At 29.5% G+C, this 19,640-nt stretch overlaps 1 protein-coding gene across 2 annotated transcripts in view; it reads right to left on the bottom strand.

Annotated features, from left to right (window-relative positions):
• The window catches only part of LOC121120185 (NADPH oxidase 5), a 212,286-nt gene that overhangs the window by 92,408 nt on the left and 100,238 nt on the right, over nucleotides 1-19,640 (bottom strand). The window contains exon 1 of one of the 2 annotated variants that reach the window (XM_040715025.2): nucleotides 18,693-19,500. The exons of the other annotated variant lie outside the window; for it this stretch is intronic. Within the exon in view, the coding sequence (XP_040570959.1) occupies nucleotides 18,693-19,387 (695 nt within the window). The 5' untranslated portion in view covers nucleotides 19,388-19,500. Of the gene's footprint in view, nucleotides 1-18,692; nucleotides 19,501-19,640 lie in introns of those variants that run through there. 2 annotated transcript variants of the gene reach the window in all.

The following is a 19,640-nucleotide window of genomic DNA, read 5'->3' as shown; positions in this document are numbered from 1 at the left end:
TGATTAAGAACGGATTCCTCAAGTGCACTGCGAGTTTGGAGTAGTTGTTTTTCATCAAATCTTTGGGGTCAGTTCGAGTTCTTGAATATTTTTATTGAATCTAATTTGAGTCCTCAGATTTCTTTTAAGCTAATTTAAGACCCATTTTTATAATATATGGTCCATAGTGTTTAAGCTTACCCTGAGTTAAGAATAGAACTATTTTCCAGTAGAAGTGAGTCGTGAGTCTTAGCTATTGAGTCCAGTTCAATGAGTGAGCCTTTGATTATGAGGTCAAGTATTCAATACATGAATTCAAGGCCAAGTTGAGTCCAAATCTCCACCTTCTAGTATTATCTAGAATTACGTGTAATATTCGCTTGTTAGAAGTCCTCATAACCCAAAGATGACTCACTATTAGTACGCTTTAGATTATGAAAACTCTAACTATGATTATAATTTCTATCGCAATTTCCCTAAAGAAATTTATCTGAAGAAATATTGATTGATTAATTATGATTTAAGGATAATTACTAATCAATTATTATTTTCAATCATGTTGCTTGGATTTCGAAAGAGCAAATGTTTAGCTATTTTACAAAAATTTACTCTGTTAATTCATTTTATGATAGGCATGTTTCCAAATAAAGAACAAATGCATATTTTATTTTATTGGTTTTAGTGGTTCATGGCTTCTTTGTTTATCATTCCTCTTTTCCACTTAGCAATCAATGTCCATACATAATTTGTATTTCATGATAATACAGTCGTTTACTAAAGATGTTGCATTCAGTGTCCTATTTCATCAAGAACTCACGTCATCAATAAAATTCTTTGTTTATGTGGTTTTTAATGAAGAATAATGAATATTGTTCTTCCTGTTTTAGTGGATGGTCGAGTCTCAGTACAAGTAATACTTCATTTATATATTTAGTTTTTTTTTTTGCGAAGAGTGGACTGTAGCTATAGCAAGACTCTTTACAGTGTGTATTACCCGATAATATATCAAAATCTTCTAGTACCATTATTATGACCAAGTTAAATATAAAATAGAGGGGGTTTAACCAATGACTATGAACAGTTTTTTAGATTTTTTTCGGAGGGGGGAGTAATTACTTTTTGTCAAAACTTTTAGACTGTGAACAATTTTTCTTTACCTTCACCTTTATTTATTTGACAACAGCTGCTGTATTTTCCAAAACAAAACAAAAAGAAGAAATGCCAACAAACAAGAAGGGGTGTACTCCACCATCTGACTCTCTTTTTTTCACAGGAGTGCCTCCTACATAACTTTAAGGGGAGCTTATGTATTACAGTTTGAGAGCCCCTGATCTAGGAAATGATAAAAAGTTACGACATAGCCCTCCCATTACACAGTATCCCTATAGACTGTAAGTAATTATGGCCCAATTCATAATAGATATATTAAAGGAACAGTTACAGTACTTTAAATAGTGTATGAAATTAAGTGCAATTCTTTCTTATCTCCAGTCCAACGTTTGGTTTCGACTACAAGTCTCTCCTTTATACTCCATAACTCACAACTTCCTAAGACTAAGTATCTAAAAAGATAATCCGAAAGGGTTGATATTCCACTCTGATTCTCAGACGTAAAATTTGTTTATAATTTTTTCTCCGTTTTTCTTTCTTTATTATTCAAAAGCTTGCAATTATTGAATTTATATCTACCGTTTTGAAAAATCAGCTCTGTCCAGAAAATAGGATTTCCTATGACGTATAGACGATATTGCAAAACCAACTACATGAGAAGGGAGGGTTGGGGAATATAATAAGGATAACATATTCTGAAATATTTACAGATTATGAACATAATGGGATTTTTATGTCCATAGATGTGACAATTAGATCGATAGGGGCCGTGTTTCTCTCCCCCTTTGTCCCTACCAAAAAAAGTGTAGGAAAAATATTAGACTTCTGGTTTAAATAATATTAGTTTTTACCCGTATATGGATAGCAAGAGTAATATACACGAACATATCAATAATTATTTCCATTTCTGTTATGACTCTGTTAGGTTATATATATATATATGTATGTAAGTAGAACCATCAGGCCCATGCATGAGTAAACAAAATAAATAATAATAATAGTAGTCAGAAAAAATGCTTCAAGAAATAGGAGTAACAAAAGATGGTAACTCGTTTGAGGAGGAGAACCCCGCATCATAAAAAAGTGCTTCGTCACCTTATTTATTTATTTGAAAGTCTTACGATTGACAAGGATGTTGAAATCCTTGACTATTGAAACGACTCAATCAACGGTAAATGATTCAATAATTACAATTATTAATATAGGAGTTAAGTAGAAATATAATATAATAAAATATGTCAAAAAATTATTTGGAAAAATTATGTACGTATTTAATAACTATATTGAACGTATAGCTCTCAATCAAATTAACAAGGATCAAATTTACACATTAGTTACATACTCATAGCCAGAGCTGTTCACACGTTATACTTTAAGGTTGTTGTTTTTTTGTCAAGTTGCAACTCTTTAAGATCTAGTCCAAGTTGTGAGTTCAAGCCTCCAACTCAAACCCAAATAAACACACATTTTTATAGATTCTTGAAATACATAACGTTCAATATTTTAAATAGTATTATGTTTGGATATAGCCAATGGTATTCGAGTTATACGCTAAGTGAAGGGATTTTATGAAAATTAATTTTAAAGATCAAAGTTACATGCGGTTTAGCGTGTCCACTAGTCAGGAATGCCATATAAAAATACATAAATTTTAATTAATTAATAATAATTTTGAATAAACAATCTTTCAGAGACTCAATTTTGCAGTTTTATTCATGTATTAATGTTTGAGTTTGAAGTTTTTAACTTCTATCAAGTCCAAGTCAAGTAATGTAATGAAATATGGCACTCTTAACTAGGTAGAAGCCTATTTTTGGGACATACGAGAAGAATTAAAGATCCATTATCTGTAGTTCAGAAGTAACTCTTTGATTGTCAGGTTTACTAATCATACAGTGTTCCAAAAAGCATAAAATTCCTGTTTGTTCCCCTTCTGCTACAATGATTTTTTATAAGAAACTTCCATCCTTATCTATTAAGAATAAAAAAAAATATAAACAAAGAAATATAATCTTATACATATAATTGAACACCCCATAAATTTTGTAGCGCTCTGACTCTCCAAATCTGTAGACAAATTTATAGGTACGTTAAATTTATAGTGTCTACATGCCGATATTTATCATATGAAGTAAAGATTCAGGATTTTATTAGAAGGCGTACTCCTCGTTTATTCAAAGCCGAGTTTTGTATGTACCGCAAATAAGTGAAGATAAAGAAAATAGCCGAAGTATAATTAACTACATAATATTTTAAGTTATTTGGTCCAAATATTTATTTATGGTTTGATGATATCTGTCATAAGTGATGGGGGAAACTTATGCATGTAAACAAGGTATTACGTTGTAGAATAACGCAACCTATGATTTTAAAAGAATTTTAGAGACCTAAATTTATCATAAACGTTTGCTAATATTTAGGAACTTGATTTCTAAATTGTTCGTAGCATAATTATTTACTACCCTTCTTATACGAATTAAAATTGATGTACTTATCCTTACATAACTAATTATCAAATTACCAAGGGCCATACATGGTACACACCCACAGTCACAATCAGACGCAGATAAAACTTTAACTATACTTGAAATCCAAAATATATAGATAATATAACTCAACATAAAGTTCTGTTGTTTACCTATAGTCTAATTGTTGTGTCTTGAACATTGAGTTATACCCAATATTTAATCAATACAAAGCTTAATAAGATCATACAAATCTGTAATATAATAATCCAATGGTCCAAATAGTAGAAAAAAGAATGGTATAATATATAAGCGACCACTAACCAACTTATCATTTGGTTAGCGAAGGGTATGCTAAGAGATGATACGTGATCAGTTGCACTGAAATCCTCGGGGACAATAGTACTCACTTTTTTAGACAAAATGTAATATTTCTAGATTAAATTGTCAGGTTTTGTAACTAAACCTCACCACCATTTGTATTTCCCGCTCTTTTTTTTAAAACTATGTATATCTTGTTCATTATTGGTCAAATCGGCTCAAAAGATAAGGCATTGTAAAGGTGTGAGTATATACATTTTCTGAAAAATATAGCCCTTGGTCAGTTCAATTGTGAATTATCGTGCATCGAGTATGGAGGTCTCAAAGGAAAAAATTCGCCATATTTTACATTTTTATTACCTGAGGGGGAAATATGCGCCGAAAGCGACCAAGAAAAATTTGAAATGTATTTCGGAGACAATACTTTTTTTATTTTTGTTGCACAACAGAGGTTCCAGCGATCTTTTTTTGCTCAATTCTGCCCTCTACTGTGAACAACTCGACCGTTTGAAGCTAGCAATAAACTGAAGTTGCCAACATTGGTGAATAGGAGACAACCCAAGGACACTCTTATCTGTATGGAAAGTTATTATGGATTCACCCTACTGTCCGGACCAGTCAATATGTGACTACCACCTGTTCCTGTCTATGGCAAACGCTCTTTAGGGTACAAATTTGGTCTCAATAGATGCCGTCAAAATTGTTTGTTCGAGTTTTTTGCCATTAGAGAGAAGGGATCCTACTAAAAAGGCATTATGAAGTTGGATTCTTGATGGAAAGAAGTTACTGGACATGATTGACTTAAAGTGGATGATTTTATAACTTCACATAGAACAAAAAATACTTCATTACTTTTTCCCTAACCTATTATTCCCTCACTCACACACACAGGAAATAAAGTTAAGAGATACAATGAATATCACATTGTTGTAAATCTTGGATGATGCAATTTGATGTCTAACATGTATTTAATCAGCTTGAAACGACAAAACCTCTTAATTTAAGTTAGTATTTAACTGATTTTTTATAAAAGAGTTATCATTTCCTTACAGAACCAAATCGCAAGATTCAATACATAATAGTAGAAAACTAATTGTTACCTGCGAATTTGTTTTTGGCAGTTTATCTTAGATAATAATCAATGCTTATCAAGTATTTCATTTTTTCGAATATTAAGAGATTAAAATATAGATAACAAATGGAAAGTGTAAATATTTGAGCTACAATTTGTTTCTTTGAAGAAATATAACTACTTGACATATTGAAAGGATAAAAACAGTTAAATATTAGATTATCGTGCATAGCACTTGAAAATATGGCTTTATATTATTTTAATTACTTTGAATGAGAGCCAACAGGGATTTCAGCAGGATAATATTTTTCTGATTTTTAAAAAAAAATTCAAAAATTAAATTTCAAACATTAAATTTTTTTGATAATAATTTCAAAGATTCACATCATTCACAACATATTAATTTTTCTTTTAAATTAAAAAAATTAACACCTCTTCATATGAAATTTAATTTTTAGAAAAAAAATTTCAAATATTAAATTTTTTGGAAAAGTTTCAAAATCTACAGCTGTTAATTTTTAAATATTCATTTTGTAGTAAAAACAAAAGTTCCTTAATATAGGGGTTATAGCCCAACCCCTCTGACGCCCCTGGTCAATTAGAAATGTTGATGATAAACCAATTTGAAGTTTTTGTAATTGTAATTTAAGCTTTTTAGAGTCCTAATTTGAAAAATAGATACAGTCTTGTATTCATACATAAGTATTTAGAGCAAAAAAAATACTTAATTTGATGAGTATCAATTATGATACATAAGAGTCTTGCATTATTTGAAAGCGTGACTTGAAAAAAAAAAAAATTATAAAAAAAAAGTATATATATATTTATATTTTTAGAACATTGCATGTGACTCTGCTATTAAATTGAATTAAATTGATTCTAATAACTTGGGAAAAAACGACATGGGAAATATTCGATTGATTGATACTTTAAAATAATATATCCGTTATAAGGATTTGTGTATTTATAAGAGGTATAATGCTTAACACATCCTAATAAAAACAAAAGATTGAAAATGGATTCAATATATTAATGAATTTTCATCTCCTTTACACTGATATATTTTTTGAACTGTCGATTTATACTAATCTTGCTCTTTATTTCTCAACCTTTCCACTAAAAGGTAGAAAATTAGTTAACAGTTAGTCAATTATTATCAACCTTGGGTCAATTATTCACACCTTAATAAAATTTAATTATTGTGCAACCAATAAACAGCGTTCAGAACATTGATTAGGGGCAAGAAAAATAGAAAATCGACGTTAGACTCAAGAAGAAGTTGCTGTTTTGAATATATTATTGTACATTAGTGTTGTCCTGAACAAAAAAATTGAATTAGCTCTTGTTGAGCCTGCTAATAAAAATGAATCATAGTTAACAATAAGGAAAAATATCTGTGTAACTACAAGATGATTTGGACCTTATCGTTTATTTATCTTTCTTAATGAAAGGCTTAGATATATAACAATGACATAATGTACTATCTCTTTATTAATGTTCTGTATCTTAATTGCTAGAACTCAATTAAATTGATCCCTCAAATGTTAGTCACTAAATTAATTTTTATTTCATGATAGTAACGAATTATTTACTGATTAACATTTGAGCAAACGATAACCAATCGACGTTCAGAATACTAATAAAGGTACAATACACAACATTAACATAATCAACTGTTTTCGGATATTCTTTCTTTCTCTTTGAGGATGAATAAAGACTGAGCGATACAAAGACGATCATAATATATGTAATGTAAAACTAAAGAACGCACTCGTACATAGATGAAGTATAAGTGAATATTTAACTGTGTAGTCTAAGGGATCACTGATCGATATGTAAGTGCAGTAACTTCAATGCATTATGTTTTTTAACAATTTTGATAATTTCTACAAACAATCAATCAAATTACATTTAATAAAAACAGATTGACTAGATATTTATGTAATTGGAAAGTAATGGAGATCAGCAATTTACTTATTTACATATTACATGTATATAATTATTTGAATCAAAGGTCCAATTCCTAGCACCGTCAATTCTAAAAAATATAAAATAGACCACTTCAGCATAATATGCATGCATGTATGATAATTGCATTTGAAGTAAAATACACGATATAAATTTCACTCAAACTAACTAAAAAAACCCCAAAATTAAATGCATTTTACAAGTGTTATTGTAGCAATCGTGTTAGTACAATGTACATTCTAATTAGTATATAGTCTACCCTTCAATTTGTAGCAAGATACATGGTATTCACCTTTTTTATTATAGACACACACATATGTTTAATGGTTGTCGCTTTAGATAGCAAACTAAAATCCGGTTTTTTTAAACCTCTTACTTCCAAGTACAAGGAACTCTACAAAAGAAATTAACTTTATCAATACTAGGGCTTCTCAGTTCCTAGGAAATGTTATTTATTTTTACCAAATTGTAAACTTTAATATCTATCATGGATTTGATTATTATGATACTTCGATAGTTATTTACTTAATATATGAAATAATATTTCCATTATAACCTATAATATGAACGATATCCTGGAAAATCAATTTTTAAATTTCAGGATGGGATAATAATATTAATTGCCTTGAAATTTAAGTAACTTCTTATAAAAACAAATATTTTTAAGTAATAAATTCGTGAAAAATCTCGAATTAATATAATTTTCGTACGTTAGAAGGTGAAGTTATAATTAAGTATTCATTTATTGGTGTGTGTTAGATGCTTTGTTGTGCATCATTTTTTGTCCATGTACATTATTTATACACTATAACATTGTTCGTTAAAAATCTTTAATTTAATTAAGTCTTCAATATGTATTCAAGTTTTTGTTTAATGAATTACGTATAGGAAGCTTCTATTATTATAAAATTAAGCGCGAGATTTATTAAAAAAAAAAAAATCTTGGAAATTTCTTGTAAAATCCTAATACATTCAGGAATACGGGATCCCAGCAGTATACGTCTAATTGACACAATGATATTTTTTCAACGCATGAACCAAACTAAACCTTGTTATTTATCAATAAATATAATTATTCATATAACATATATTCATGAATAACCATGATAAATCAGGCCAAATAATACATGGATAGATAAATACGAGTAATTGAAGAGCATTAAATAATGTTTTTGCATCATTTATTTTTTACCTTTTTTGCTCTAATAATTATAATATCATCATTATAATTTGAATCGATTACAGGAGACCAAGTGAAAGTAAAGAACAGGGAAAATAAATATTAAGGTTTGCAAATTCAAATAACCATTACAGTTATAATTCGAATGTAGATAATTTTGAACCAATTTGGATAATAACAAGGTAGTTATTGGATTGATATTAGTAATATATTCATTTTTAAACACTATTCCAAAAAGACAAAAAGAAATTAAACCAGTGTAGGGTTTATGGGAGATCACTGCAGACAATACCCCAATTTTAAAATTTAGATCATGTGCTGAGTTAAGGAAGATCTTCTTAGACTATAGATGCTCAGTTATTCTAAAGCCTCATATTTTTGAAATAAGAACATTAAAAGTTTTAAATTGCAGGGCCTGTACTCTGAAACTGACAATGACACTGATCATACAATAATCAGTGTTATGATCTGTGTCCTTGCCCGTGTCACTGTCAAGGATACTGATAATACAATAATCGTTTAATTTCTTCAGCCATCTGAAACACACCTGATTATATTGCCAACTAGTGGGTAATAAATATTTTTTTCAGCATTGGTTAGAAGGTACTATGGACATTTCTTTGAATCAGGTTTTGTTCATAGTCCAATGAATTACACTATTGACATTGCCTTCCCCTCCTCCAAGATGCTTCTTGTTATTTAGAACCACATTGATGAATAAGATACAAGGGTACCATAGATCTACATCAATAACTTTTAGTTAAGTTGAATATTAATCATATTATGATATCTTCTTTTTATAATTTCGAAACTCGTCTCAGAGGACGTGTAGTCAACTAGAAGGCAGGAAAGAGGGAAATCAATTTACCATTAAATTGTTCCACTGATTTTGCAAGAAATTATCAGCTTATTGTTCTTACATATACACATTGATAATTCGATCGAGTAATTAATTACCTGTAAATTGATTTTTACAGAGGCAAATTATTATAGAGTTTGTTTTAGTTCTCGAGGATTTTGGATTACGTGTATTTCTCAGAAGCAGATATTACTTGTAATTCTAGGTATCATGGTAGATTATGATGTATATATTATTTATTGTATCCATCAACAGTTGGTAGTAGTCCAATTCTTCCCAACTGTAAGACTATTATTCATTTGATAGGAAGGAATTGTTCACAGCTTTAATAAAGTTATGAGAGTTCTCCCAATTAAGGATCAAACCACACTTAAACTATGTAAGGCAAGAGTTGTTAAAAAAATAACAGCTGACACAAAAATACAGAGTAGATTTTCATGTCAGTGGGATAACGCCGCAAGATATCAACATTCTTTCAAAAACATAGTCAATATATAAGTCTATGCATTTGAATGAGTGAATCCTCATGAGCCCTTAACATGTGTTTGAAAGGAATACATTAGCCCACATTTGTTTTTGTTTTTTAAATGTTCATCGATACATAATATTTATGTTGTACAAAGTAGGTATAGGATAGAAGAAGTGCTAATATTTTTTTTTCTCACTAGGTTTTCCAGTGTTAAGTATATAGCAACTACACGTAATGTACCTACCATTCAGTAGAAGAGGATGGTGTATTTACACATCTATAATTTATGTAAATTCAATTAGTTACTGACTTATTCACAACGACATTTGTATGTACTAAATATGTTTTTAAATGAAAAGTCATGCGTACCAATAACAAATAGCTCAAATCCCTATATTGTACTAAAGGATTGAAATGATACTCCTCTCAACAACCCCTTGCTCTTCTTTCAATCTATTATAATTCCACCACATGCAAGTGTACACACTCAGAATCATAGTTCATTTCAATGTTAAAGTTCATCGTTAATTTGTTCATATCTCAAGAGGGTTGCTTGATCCTGGTTATTATTCACTCCCCCCCCCCTCTCTATGCCTCTTCCTTACATATAAATTATAAATACACACGGTACATGTACAGTCGTAGTGTTTTAAAACTTACTGTGTACATACATATTATATGTACGAGCATATTCCATGAAAAGATTATTTTTTTGTTACCTCTCTCATTATTTAACAAAAAACAAATTGAATAAATGTTAAATAAGATTTGTATGGTGTACATTAGACTGGTTCTTAAAATGTTTTTTTTTTCGAAACATTGGGGGACATAGTCCAAAAGTGTTCCTTTTGGTAAAAAAAAAGGACAAAATATATTGTTTGAGCTTCATTTATCAATGTTTCAAACTTGTGAACAGCCTTCAAAGTTATAAATTTTGGGATTTTATGAAAAAATAAATCAATTAGAGCAATTTGTTATAAAATAATTACATTAGATAAACAAACAATCAATCAAAAGTGTGAGTATATTTTCTTCTTAAGCTATTATTTATTGTAAAAAAAATGACGAATAAAATATCACTGTACCGTGTATAACACAAAACTTTTTTTTAAATGTTTGTATAAGATAGGATATAAACTTTTTTTAAAGCGTTTTTCAATGTAAAATAATGAATATTTCAGACAAAAAATCATATTTTGAATACTTGGATTGCAACACTTCTTCTTCATTATACTTATCCGTTAACAGATAATATAATTATTGATAAAATAAAAACATTAAAGACATGATGCAAAAAAGATTTTTTAGGCAGAATTCTACATCGAAGAATACAATATAAACGTCCAAGAAGAAATTACTTTGCTAGGTCATACGGCATATAACTTTTCACTTAAAAAAACGATTGTTTATTGAATCTTAATAATTTGAGAAAAAAAAATCATTTTAAGAGCCAGTTTATTCTATATAGGTACTACATATCTAAAACTTTGAAAAAATATCCCTAATTTCTTTACAATTGTCACCAGTATACATATGAAATATATTATAATATGGTGTGTTCTAAAGTTGCAAGTATACGACACGTCACAATCAAATTGATCTCATATATATGTAAATAACAGTTCAGACACTTTAATAATTGTCAACTATTATTAATTTTTGCTACTATGACGATGGTTTCAACAGTTTATAAACTGCAAATGAAAATATCAGCGGTTGTTCAGTTAGGGTAACTGTTTATGACAGTTAAAATAAATCTTTTCCTGTTCCTGTTATGGGTCATTGAAAAAGTCATACACTTTAAAGCGCCCTCTACTAGGAATCACTTTCACTAATATTATAGTAAAGTACTCCAATTAATCAATTGCATTCGTTTTGTCAAAATTTTAGTATATTTCATGCATGAAAACAGTTTGCCGTTATTATTAATTTAGGCATAATTAAAGTATATATTACTCTTATAAATATTGGAGCCTCTTTGGTCGAGGTTGATTGATGGTAAGGTCATTGGGTGATATTTATTATGACGTTATTAAACAAAGATTGTTCTATGGGACGATTTTTACGTCCGATTCGGACGCGTCCTTTAGAATTAGGACGAACACAGAGAGGCCTTAAAATGTTGGTCTTCATGTAGTGGAGTATTTCTTAGTGCCAAATGATTGTTTCTTAAACGTTTAGCTCAAAATCATAAATATGCCCTAAAATAGGCACCTTGTATCAGTTTACTATATTGGAATTGAAATCTATCAGAAACTTGTTTATCAAATTATAAACCTTTTCTTTCGAAAATATAGAAAACTATGGCTTTATATTTGATCATCTCAGAAAATGATTAATAGAGAGAGCTTTTGCATTTCTCGACTATCTCATAATAAATTATAACTAGAAATGGGATTTGTATAAGTGAAAGCGGGGGAAATTGGTATTGAGATTGATGGTATTGTAAGACTCTTTTTAATATAAGCTGCCTTTTATATAATTTTGGGGATATAAAATGAATTACTGCTCTAGAGAAGAAATTGGAGGGAAAATGTCAGAATTATATTTAAAAACATCATATTTATTGTGTTACTCATTAGAAAACAATTTACAGCTAAGATAGAGAAACATTCTTCTTTTGGAAGGATATACATATTAACACAGCCACGGCTGATCAAAGAATGAACACAAAAGAAGAAAGAGTACACACTCAACTGTTTTTCTTTTTCTAATCGCTATACTTAGTTTTCTCTTTAATACATACCCCATCTTTAATTATAACAGAGATGTCTTCTTTTGCCGAGACAAGTCATTTTTTACATCCTATCCTCAGTGTTTGTGGGATTTTTATAAATTCATTAAATATTCAGTTTTCTGCAGAACAAAAAGTTAAGAGTCGACCAAAATAAAGAAAAATCTAAAAATATTTTTTAAAATTAATTTAGTATTTTGATTTATTAATATCTTATCCTTCAATTTGTTAATTTCAAAATATTATTAACTACCAACCTGCCATCTAAAATTGACACTCATCTGTTTAGTTGTATAAAAATATGAACATAACAGATGCAAGATTGTGATTTATATTTTTCAAAGCATTTATCATCATTCGTGATGAGGGAATATCTAAATATAAAGTAATCACTAGTGCATGTGTTTATCGAAGACGGAAATTATTGCTGAGGATGTGTTGTGGAGTTATAGACGTAGGTCCTTATTAAACTCAAAGTAGAGTCGAGGATCGATATCCGAGTAATTCCTGCCTAATGATATGTTCTTAATGAATAATAAGTGGGATTTGAATTTGATTTCTTTTCTTGCCTCTTGTAGCTACCAATAGCTAATCCAAACATACACCCTGACAACTATGCTGTTTTTCTTTTCAACATACTTCAAAAATTGCGGGATTACCATACCATTGTTTGGTTTCTTTTATTTTTACATACCGACAGGTAATATTTTATGCAGCTCTACTAATTGGACTACCTGTCCTCTTTTTTGTAAATCATTAAATATGGTTACACTATTATGAGTATAATACCATGTTTGAAACCAACATAAAACTTTGCATCGCATAAATGTAGTAATTTTAAGTGTTTTTCTATAATATGTATTCATGCTTAAAAATAACCTGATAGTATCTACTATAAACATTTTGCAAGGTATAATCCAGACCCGGGACACTTATATTATACTTGTATTACTTACCTTCTCGGGGGAAAAAAGCGAACCTCCAAGTTCATACCAACAAATCCATATACATTAGTAGATCCTAATTACTATACAAGGAGTCGTAAAGCAATCAGTTTTATTATGGATTTGATCCCTTTGTTATTATAGGGGTGTGATGACATTTCATTGTTTTGTGAGTGCTTTTTACTATTGTTAATGAACATCATAATTACAATAATTACTCCAAATCATATTTGAGAGAAACAATCATTTCTTTAGAGTAAGAAAAAGAGGAGGAAGCAGTTGACAAAGAAGAACCAAGGTTCTTTAAAGCCACATATTATCATTAGGTTAAATAGAGTTCTGATTGAATTAACACCCTTGTTAACATCACCTGTCGGTGATAGGATTAAAAGCTATGAACCGAGTGGCAATCCGTCCTCTTTATCTTGAGTAAGTTATTTAACTAAGTGAAATACAGCAAGATGTTGTTGCTATTAATGATATCAGAGTTGACGTTACTTTAACATTTTCCCTCATAGCTTATGCAATTTGGTCTTTCCTTTAGGGAGGTTTCGTAATTAGTTATGGAATTATTCATGGGAACTCAAAAAAATGTGGTTTAGACAACTACTCTAAACAAATATATGTAGATCACATGGTCTTAGCTTTGTTATGACTTTTTTTTTTTTAAAGAACGGGGAGGGGAAGGAGTTATGGAAATAAAATATATCAGCTATAAATTGTTTTTATGGGCTGTCAGCATTGTTGACCATCTTGGGAGTATAAACAGTAAATTTATAAGAGTAAAGACCTATGTATCATAAAAATTTGGACGCCAAATTGGGATCGACAAATAACAGGACATTAATATGATTAATGGAAAAATTAAGGTTTAATTACTTTATTATTTCATAGCAAAATTATCTATTCCAGTTCGTATTTTTTAGCCCATAATGAGACCGAAAAATCAAATAATTTAATTTTATTATACCTCAGACGCCAATTGTTATTCAAAATATGTTATTAAATGAATGTGTGTAGCCAATAAATTAACTATTACAGTTGTAATAACAAAATGATTCCGATTATTCTACTTTTCTATTCCCTAATCCATCAGAAACAAAATTTATGTAAAAATGTAGCCATTTCTTAGAGTTTTTTCTTTGGTTTCAAGTTGTATTCAATATAGTTCATTAGGTATGTTTAAAGACATTTTATGATGTTTCTATAAGATTATTTGGGAATTTGTCCATTTTATTTTGTAATAAATGTATTTACTCTATGTTGATTCTCAAGATGTCGTTGCTTTGTTGTATGATGAAATCTATTATGTCCGTGAAAAAGCTCCATAAATATATAGAAGAACCTCCTACATTTAAAATAGCATTTGTTCAAGGATAATCTATATAAATAAAGCAATGTTTGTACTTCTGTTTAATAGTCTGTGGAGGACTCATTTTTAACTACGAGCGTGTGTTGTTATACCTCATCCATATAATAATAGAAACCTTTAAGCGAATGCTCAAGCACGCCTGCTACAAATGAGGTAGAAGAACAAATAAATTACTACAATGACATAATATAAGTTTTAAAGGCCATTTGTCGACTATTTGTCATTTTTTTTTTTTTTTTGAAAAAAACCAAGTAGTTTTTAAATTTAAATAGTCAAAGTTATATATATATAATCTAGCCTGTGAAATTTATAAACTTCAGTTTTTATGAACTTTTTAAATCTAAGATCAAGCTTATCAGAGGCCTCTATTTTAAAATATGTTTACATTTGACAATTTAAATCTAATTAATGTTTAAATTTTTTTTGACAAATGACCTTAGGAACTTATGTATAAGTTCTTCGTTTTTCTACCCCATTTGTAGCAGGTGTACTTGAGCCTTCTCTTACAGGTTTCTAGTATTATATGGCTTAGAGCCACATATATAAAAAGAAAATGGGATTAAATATATTTAGGCTTATAAATCCTTAACATTTCTTAGCGTGCAAGTTTTGGTTATTGTTTTGTTTTGAAATAATAATCATAACAGCTTGGGAAAATAAAAATAAACAGACAAAATGAACAATGTTTATTTTCACAAGCTGTTATGGTTATTATTTCATTCTTGAGGAGAAAAGCTCCAAGTATTGAGTAACTGCGTGAGAGTGTGCTCATAAAAAACGTAGAATAAAACTTAAGATTTCATGGCTACTTATTTTCTATTTTATTAAAGTAAAATCTGTCTGTTTGTTGGTGTCTAATACCTAATATTTAAAAATATTCATGTTAAAATTATTGATGGGAATTCTTTTATTTTTCTTTTAGATGTATTATTAAGTGTTTTCACCACAACAATCCATCAAAGAATTAAGATAACATCAAAAAGAACAATATGCAGGTACCAATCGTTTTTTTCAATTTCAAACGTAAAACTGTAATTTTTCTATATAAAGAATATATTATTTACTAGACTCCCACCCGTACTAGATGTGCCTACAGAGCCATTGAAAGCTCTCAAAACCTCTCAAAAGGCCACTTCATAGAGAATACATAGAGTGACCAATTTTTACTTGAGTACTGTATCATTGCAGCTGTTGCTTGGAGGGAATTTATGCTATTTTTGTCAATTGTAGTACTGTATGATTTCAAGCTTATATATATTATGTGTTAACAAAACATTTACACTGTATTTTATGATCAGCTGTTGATTTTTTCTGTTTCTTTCTCTTTATCATTGTTATGTATGTTGATTGGTTAAATTCAAATATTAACTTGACAATGTGGGAAAAGTAATCGACATTTATTTAATGATAATTCTATATTTGTAATTATCGGCTATCTAACAACTGATTTTGAGGATTTTTTCTTTTTCTTTTTGAAAGAGAGGTACCGATACAAAATTAAGTATATATGTGGTAAAATGAAGTCAATATAAAAGTCCAAAATCAAATCCCTTCCCTTCTTTTGTTCTTTTTTTGTCCAGAAACTGAGAATAAATAAATAAATGAACACGTCCAATGTAACTATCCGTTGACTTTTTTTAAGAAATTAAATTGTATCATAAAATAACCTTTTTTTTAAATATTCTTTTTGCATAATTTAAATATTTCAAATACACTAAAAAAATGGATGTCCACTAGACAACATATACTTCTACCCTACTCCTCAATAACGTAATATCCATAATTTTGTTGACACCAAAGGTGTCTGCAGGGGATGGGATGGAGGGGCTCCAGCCCCTCCATCCCTAAATTAAGGAATTATTTCCTTTTACTAAAAAAATTTAACATTTTAAATGTTTTTCCCAAAAAAATTGATTTTCTGTGAATAACAATAGATTTTTGAAATTTTCTCCCAAAAATTGAATTTTTTGTGAACAACTATGGATTTTATAGATTTTTTTCAAAACAGTTAATTTTTGGAGAATAGCTATGAGTTTTTGAAATGTTTTTCCAAAAAAAATCATATTTGAAATTTAATTTAGCAATTTTTTTTTTCAAAAAATTTAATATTTGAAATTTAATTTTGGATTAGGTCCTCAAGCAAAATCTTTTTACCTATTGGCCACCGCCACTTATACATATATGAAGTGTATTATTCGACCTTCATTTAACCTTAACTTCTAGAGGTTAAATCAAAGAGTTATTACACACTTAGTTTATTTATTCATAGGAATTTGTCTAAATATATACATATGTAAATAAATAACTAAATTCAAAACATGAATTACAGTATATATACATATCTCCTCATCAAAAGGTCATAATTAGACACCCATATGAATTATAAATTCAAAACCTTATACATTGGTAATATATGTATATTATGTACAAATAAATTCACCATTAGGAATATCAATTCAGTCTGTTTATTTGGCAAATTAGTGTATTCATTATCAATAAAGTACTTTGCTTTAGTAAGGAGGATTAATCATAAAATAAAATTCAATGAACAAACCTTAATACAACGTTCCACTTATCTGATAAGTTAACTCAAAAACAATTTTGAACAAAAACTATGGGCATTGAGACATGCCCAATTTATTTGTAACTATCATATATTACGCTTTATTTCATTAACGCAAAAATTTACAGTATTTATTGTTGTCAACAGACAATGTTTCTACTTCTTTCCCCTGATCAGTGTTCTGAACGTAGATTGGGTTTGAATTAGTTTTTTTAATTCAGCTGTGAACAATTCCTTGTAATTATTGAATAATTATTCCAAAGTGGTAAAGAATTGGCTTACTATCAACTGATTTTGGCCCTATTTTTTTAGACTTGATATATTTACGTACAAGCCAATATTTTATATCCATATTTGAATCAACTATAAGCTTGTATTCAAATCTCTGGGATAAGCTGATATACTCAAGATTCTCAAATTTTCATTCAATGAATGCAACTTATTTTTGCCTCAATTTGACCTTACAAAAAAAATATGCAAATTTCTATTAATTTCATAGTGACGATAAGTTTTTGCTACTTGAAGTGCTAATTATGACACCTTTAAAAGATGAATAAGCATAATTTGTTAATGGAAATTGACAACAAGTATTCGTGGAAGAATACAAATGTAATCCCGACTCGATTTGTGAAAAATCATTCTGGCTTACTTTTGTGTTGACGGGTCATATATGTACATAAATACGGATCTTCAAATAAATAACAGGGGCGTCTGCAGGGGGTGGACTCGAGGTACTGTAGCTCCCTCCCCGATGAAGGAATTTTTAATTTTTACTAGAGGTTTTTATATATTTTATTTTTTTTTAAAAAAAATTTATTTGTTTAGATTTTTGTACAAAAAATTTAATAGCTATGGAATTTTTGAAATGTTTCTCTTTCAAAAAAATTGGATAAACCAAATAAATATATATCCTGCGAATGCCCCTGAGTAAACATTTAAATATCGAATTAACCTTTTTAGGACATTTATTTGATCAATTGGTAGCTTCATTATTAGTATAGTTCCCTATTTAATGAAGTGCATTAACTTTAAAACAAAATGCAATGAGCAAATTTTAATTTAACGTTCCATATTTTATATACTTAGACTAGTTACTTATCAAATTATATACAAAGTAATTTAAAGAAAGGGGATTTATAATATAGCCAGTTCCCCTTTCATTATTTGATGAATTATAATATTTTATGAATGCCAAAGAAATTTCCATATTGTATGTAGCTACTCTCTATGTATGTCATTTATGAGGTCTTCAATCAATTTTAACGACTTTAAAAAAAAATCCATGTAGTAACTTGATTCAAATTTAGTTCCTAGTACCTACTTTATACTAGAGAACAGAAAGAATATTTATCTCAAAAAAATATCTCATCAAGGATGATGAGCTGATCAATACATTTTGTAAAAGATAAATAATTATACTTTTGTATCAGTACTTTTGCTTTTTAATGAGTTGTTACGCCTATGCAATAGAGATGTTATTTTTCAAAAAAAAAAAAAAATAGAAATAAATAATTACCTATTAATAGTAATTATAGGTAAAGAGATTGGATAGGAATATCTACCTTCCTGGATATTCAGCAGATACATATGTATATACAAATGTTAGATATTAATCAATACATACTCTACCAATATAAAAGACCCCTTATTTCTTACCTTCTATTCCATAAGGATCCAGGAACCCCGTTTTCATCTACTTCACTATTGAACTGTTTTTTACGATGTCTTTCTCGGAGTTTGAGAACACGGGTCTTTAAGTCACATTTATCGATATTAGAAGCACGAAGGAACTTTCTAAAGTTTAGAATCTTAATTCGTTCAGCTGAGGATAGGAGACGAGACTGGGATTTAGAGCGGAAAAGTAGTTTTTTATCTAATTTGTTTGGAATAAGGGGAGGAGGAGAAATAGGGGTCGTGATGTTAAGATTTTCATTATGCTTCGGTGCATGACTCAGGTTCTCAACAATGTGTTGGGGCATTTCAAAAGAATACTTGAGATTTGAGGAGTAGTGGAAACTCTTTACTTTTCGTAGTTTACCATTATGATGATGAGAGGAGGAGCGGGTAATTTTATTGGCCTCCACAGGAGTCCGGGAAGAACGGGATCGATGCACGGATTTCTTCCTCTTTAGTGAACGTGGATCTGTCCATGCCTCACTATGGAAACGCTTAGCAAAGCTTGGCCTTTCCATGGGTCGTGTTGTTCTTTGGTGATAGGGGTTCTGGTGAGGAAAGGAAGGATGATGGTAGTATATGTTAGGATTTGTGCCATAGCAGCCAACAAGACCCCCAGGCTTACAGCAACAGCAGGATGAAGAGGATCGAGGAAGAGAATAGTAATATTCGTACATGACTCGATAGGAAAATTAATAATCGATTAATTAGTTATTTATAGAAACGAAGAACATTAGCTACACTTTTCCACATTGTAGGATATGACTTCAATGATCTTTTTTTGAATACTAACGATACCTGAGAGCCCGGAGTGTGTATGTATGTGTAGAATTATGCCTTTATGTGACGAGGGGAAGCCGCGTATGTTACATTGGTACCTACATAACATAATATTATGTAGTTGCGAGCGTTAAGAAAACAGAGATGTGA

Source organism: Lepeophtheirus salmonis, chromosome 6 (genome assembly GCF_016086655.4).
Source record: "Lepeophtheirus salmonis chromosome 6, UVic_Lsal_1.4, whole genome shotgun sequence".
NCBI classification, from domain to species: domain Eukaryota; kingdom Metazoa; phylum Arthropoda; class Copepoda; order Siphonostomatoida; family Caligidae; genus Lepeophtheirus; species Lepeophtheirus salmonis.
The sequence above is the reverse complement of the archived record's forward strand: the minus strand, read 5'-3'. Positions and strand labels throughout refer to the sequence as shown.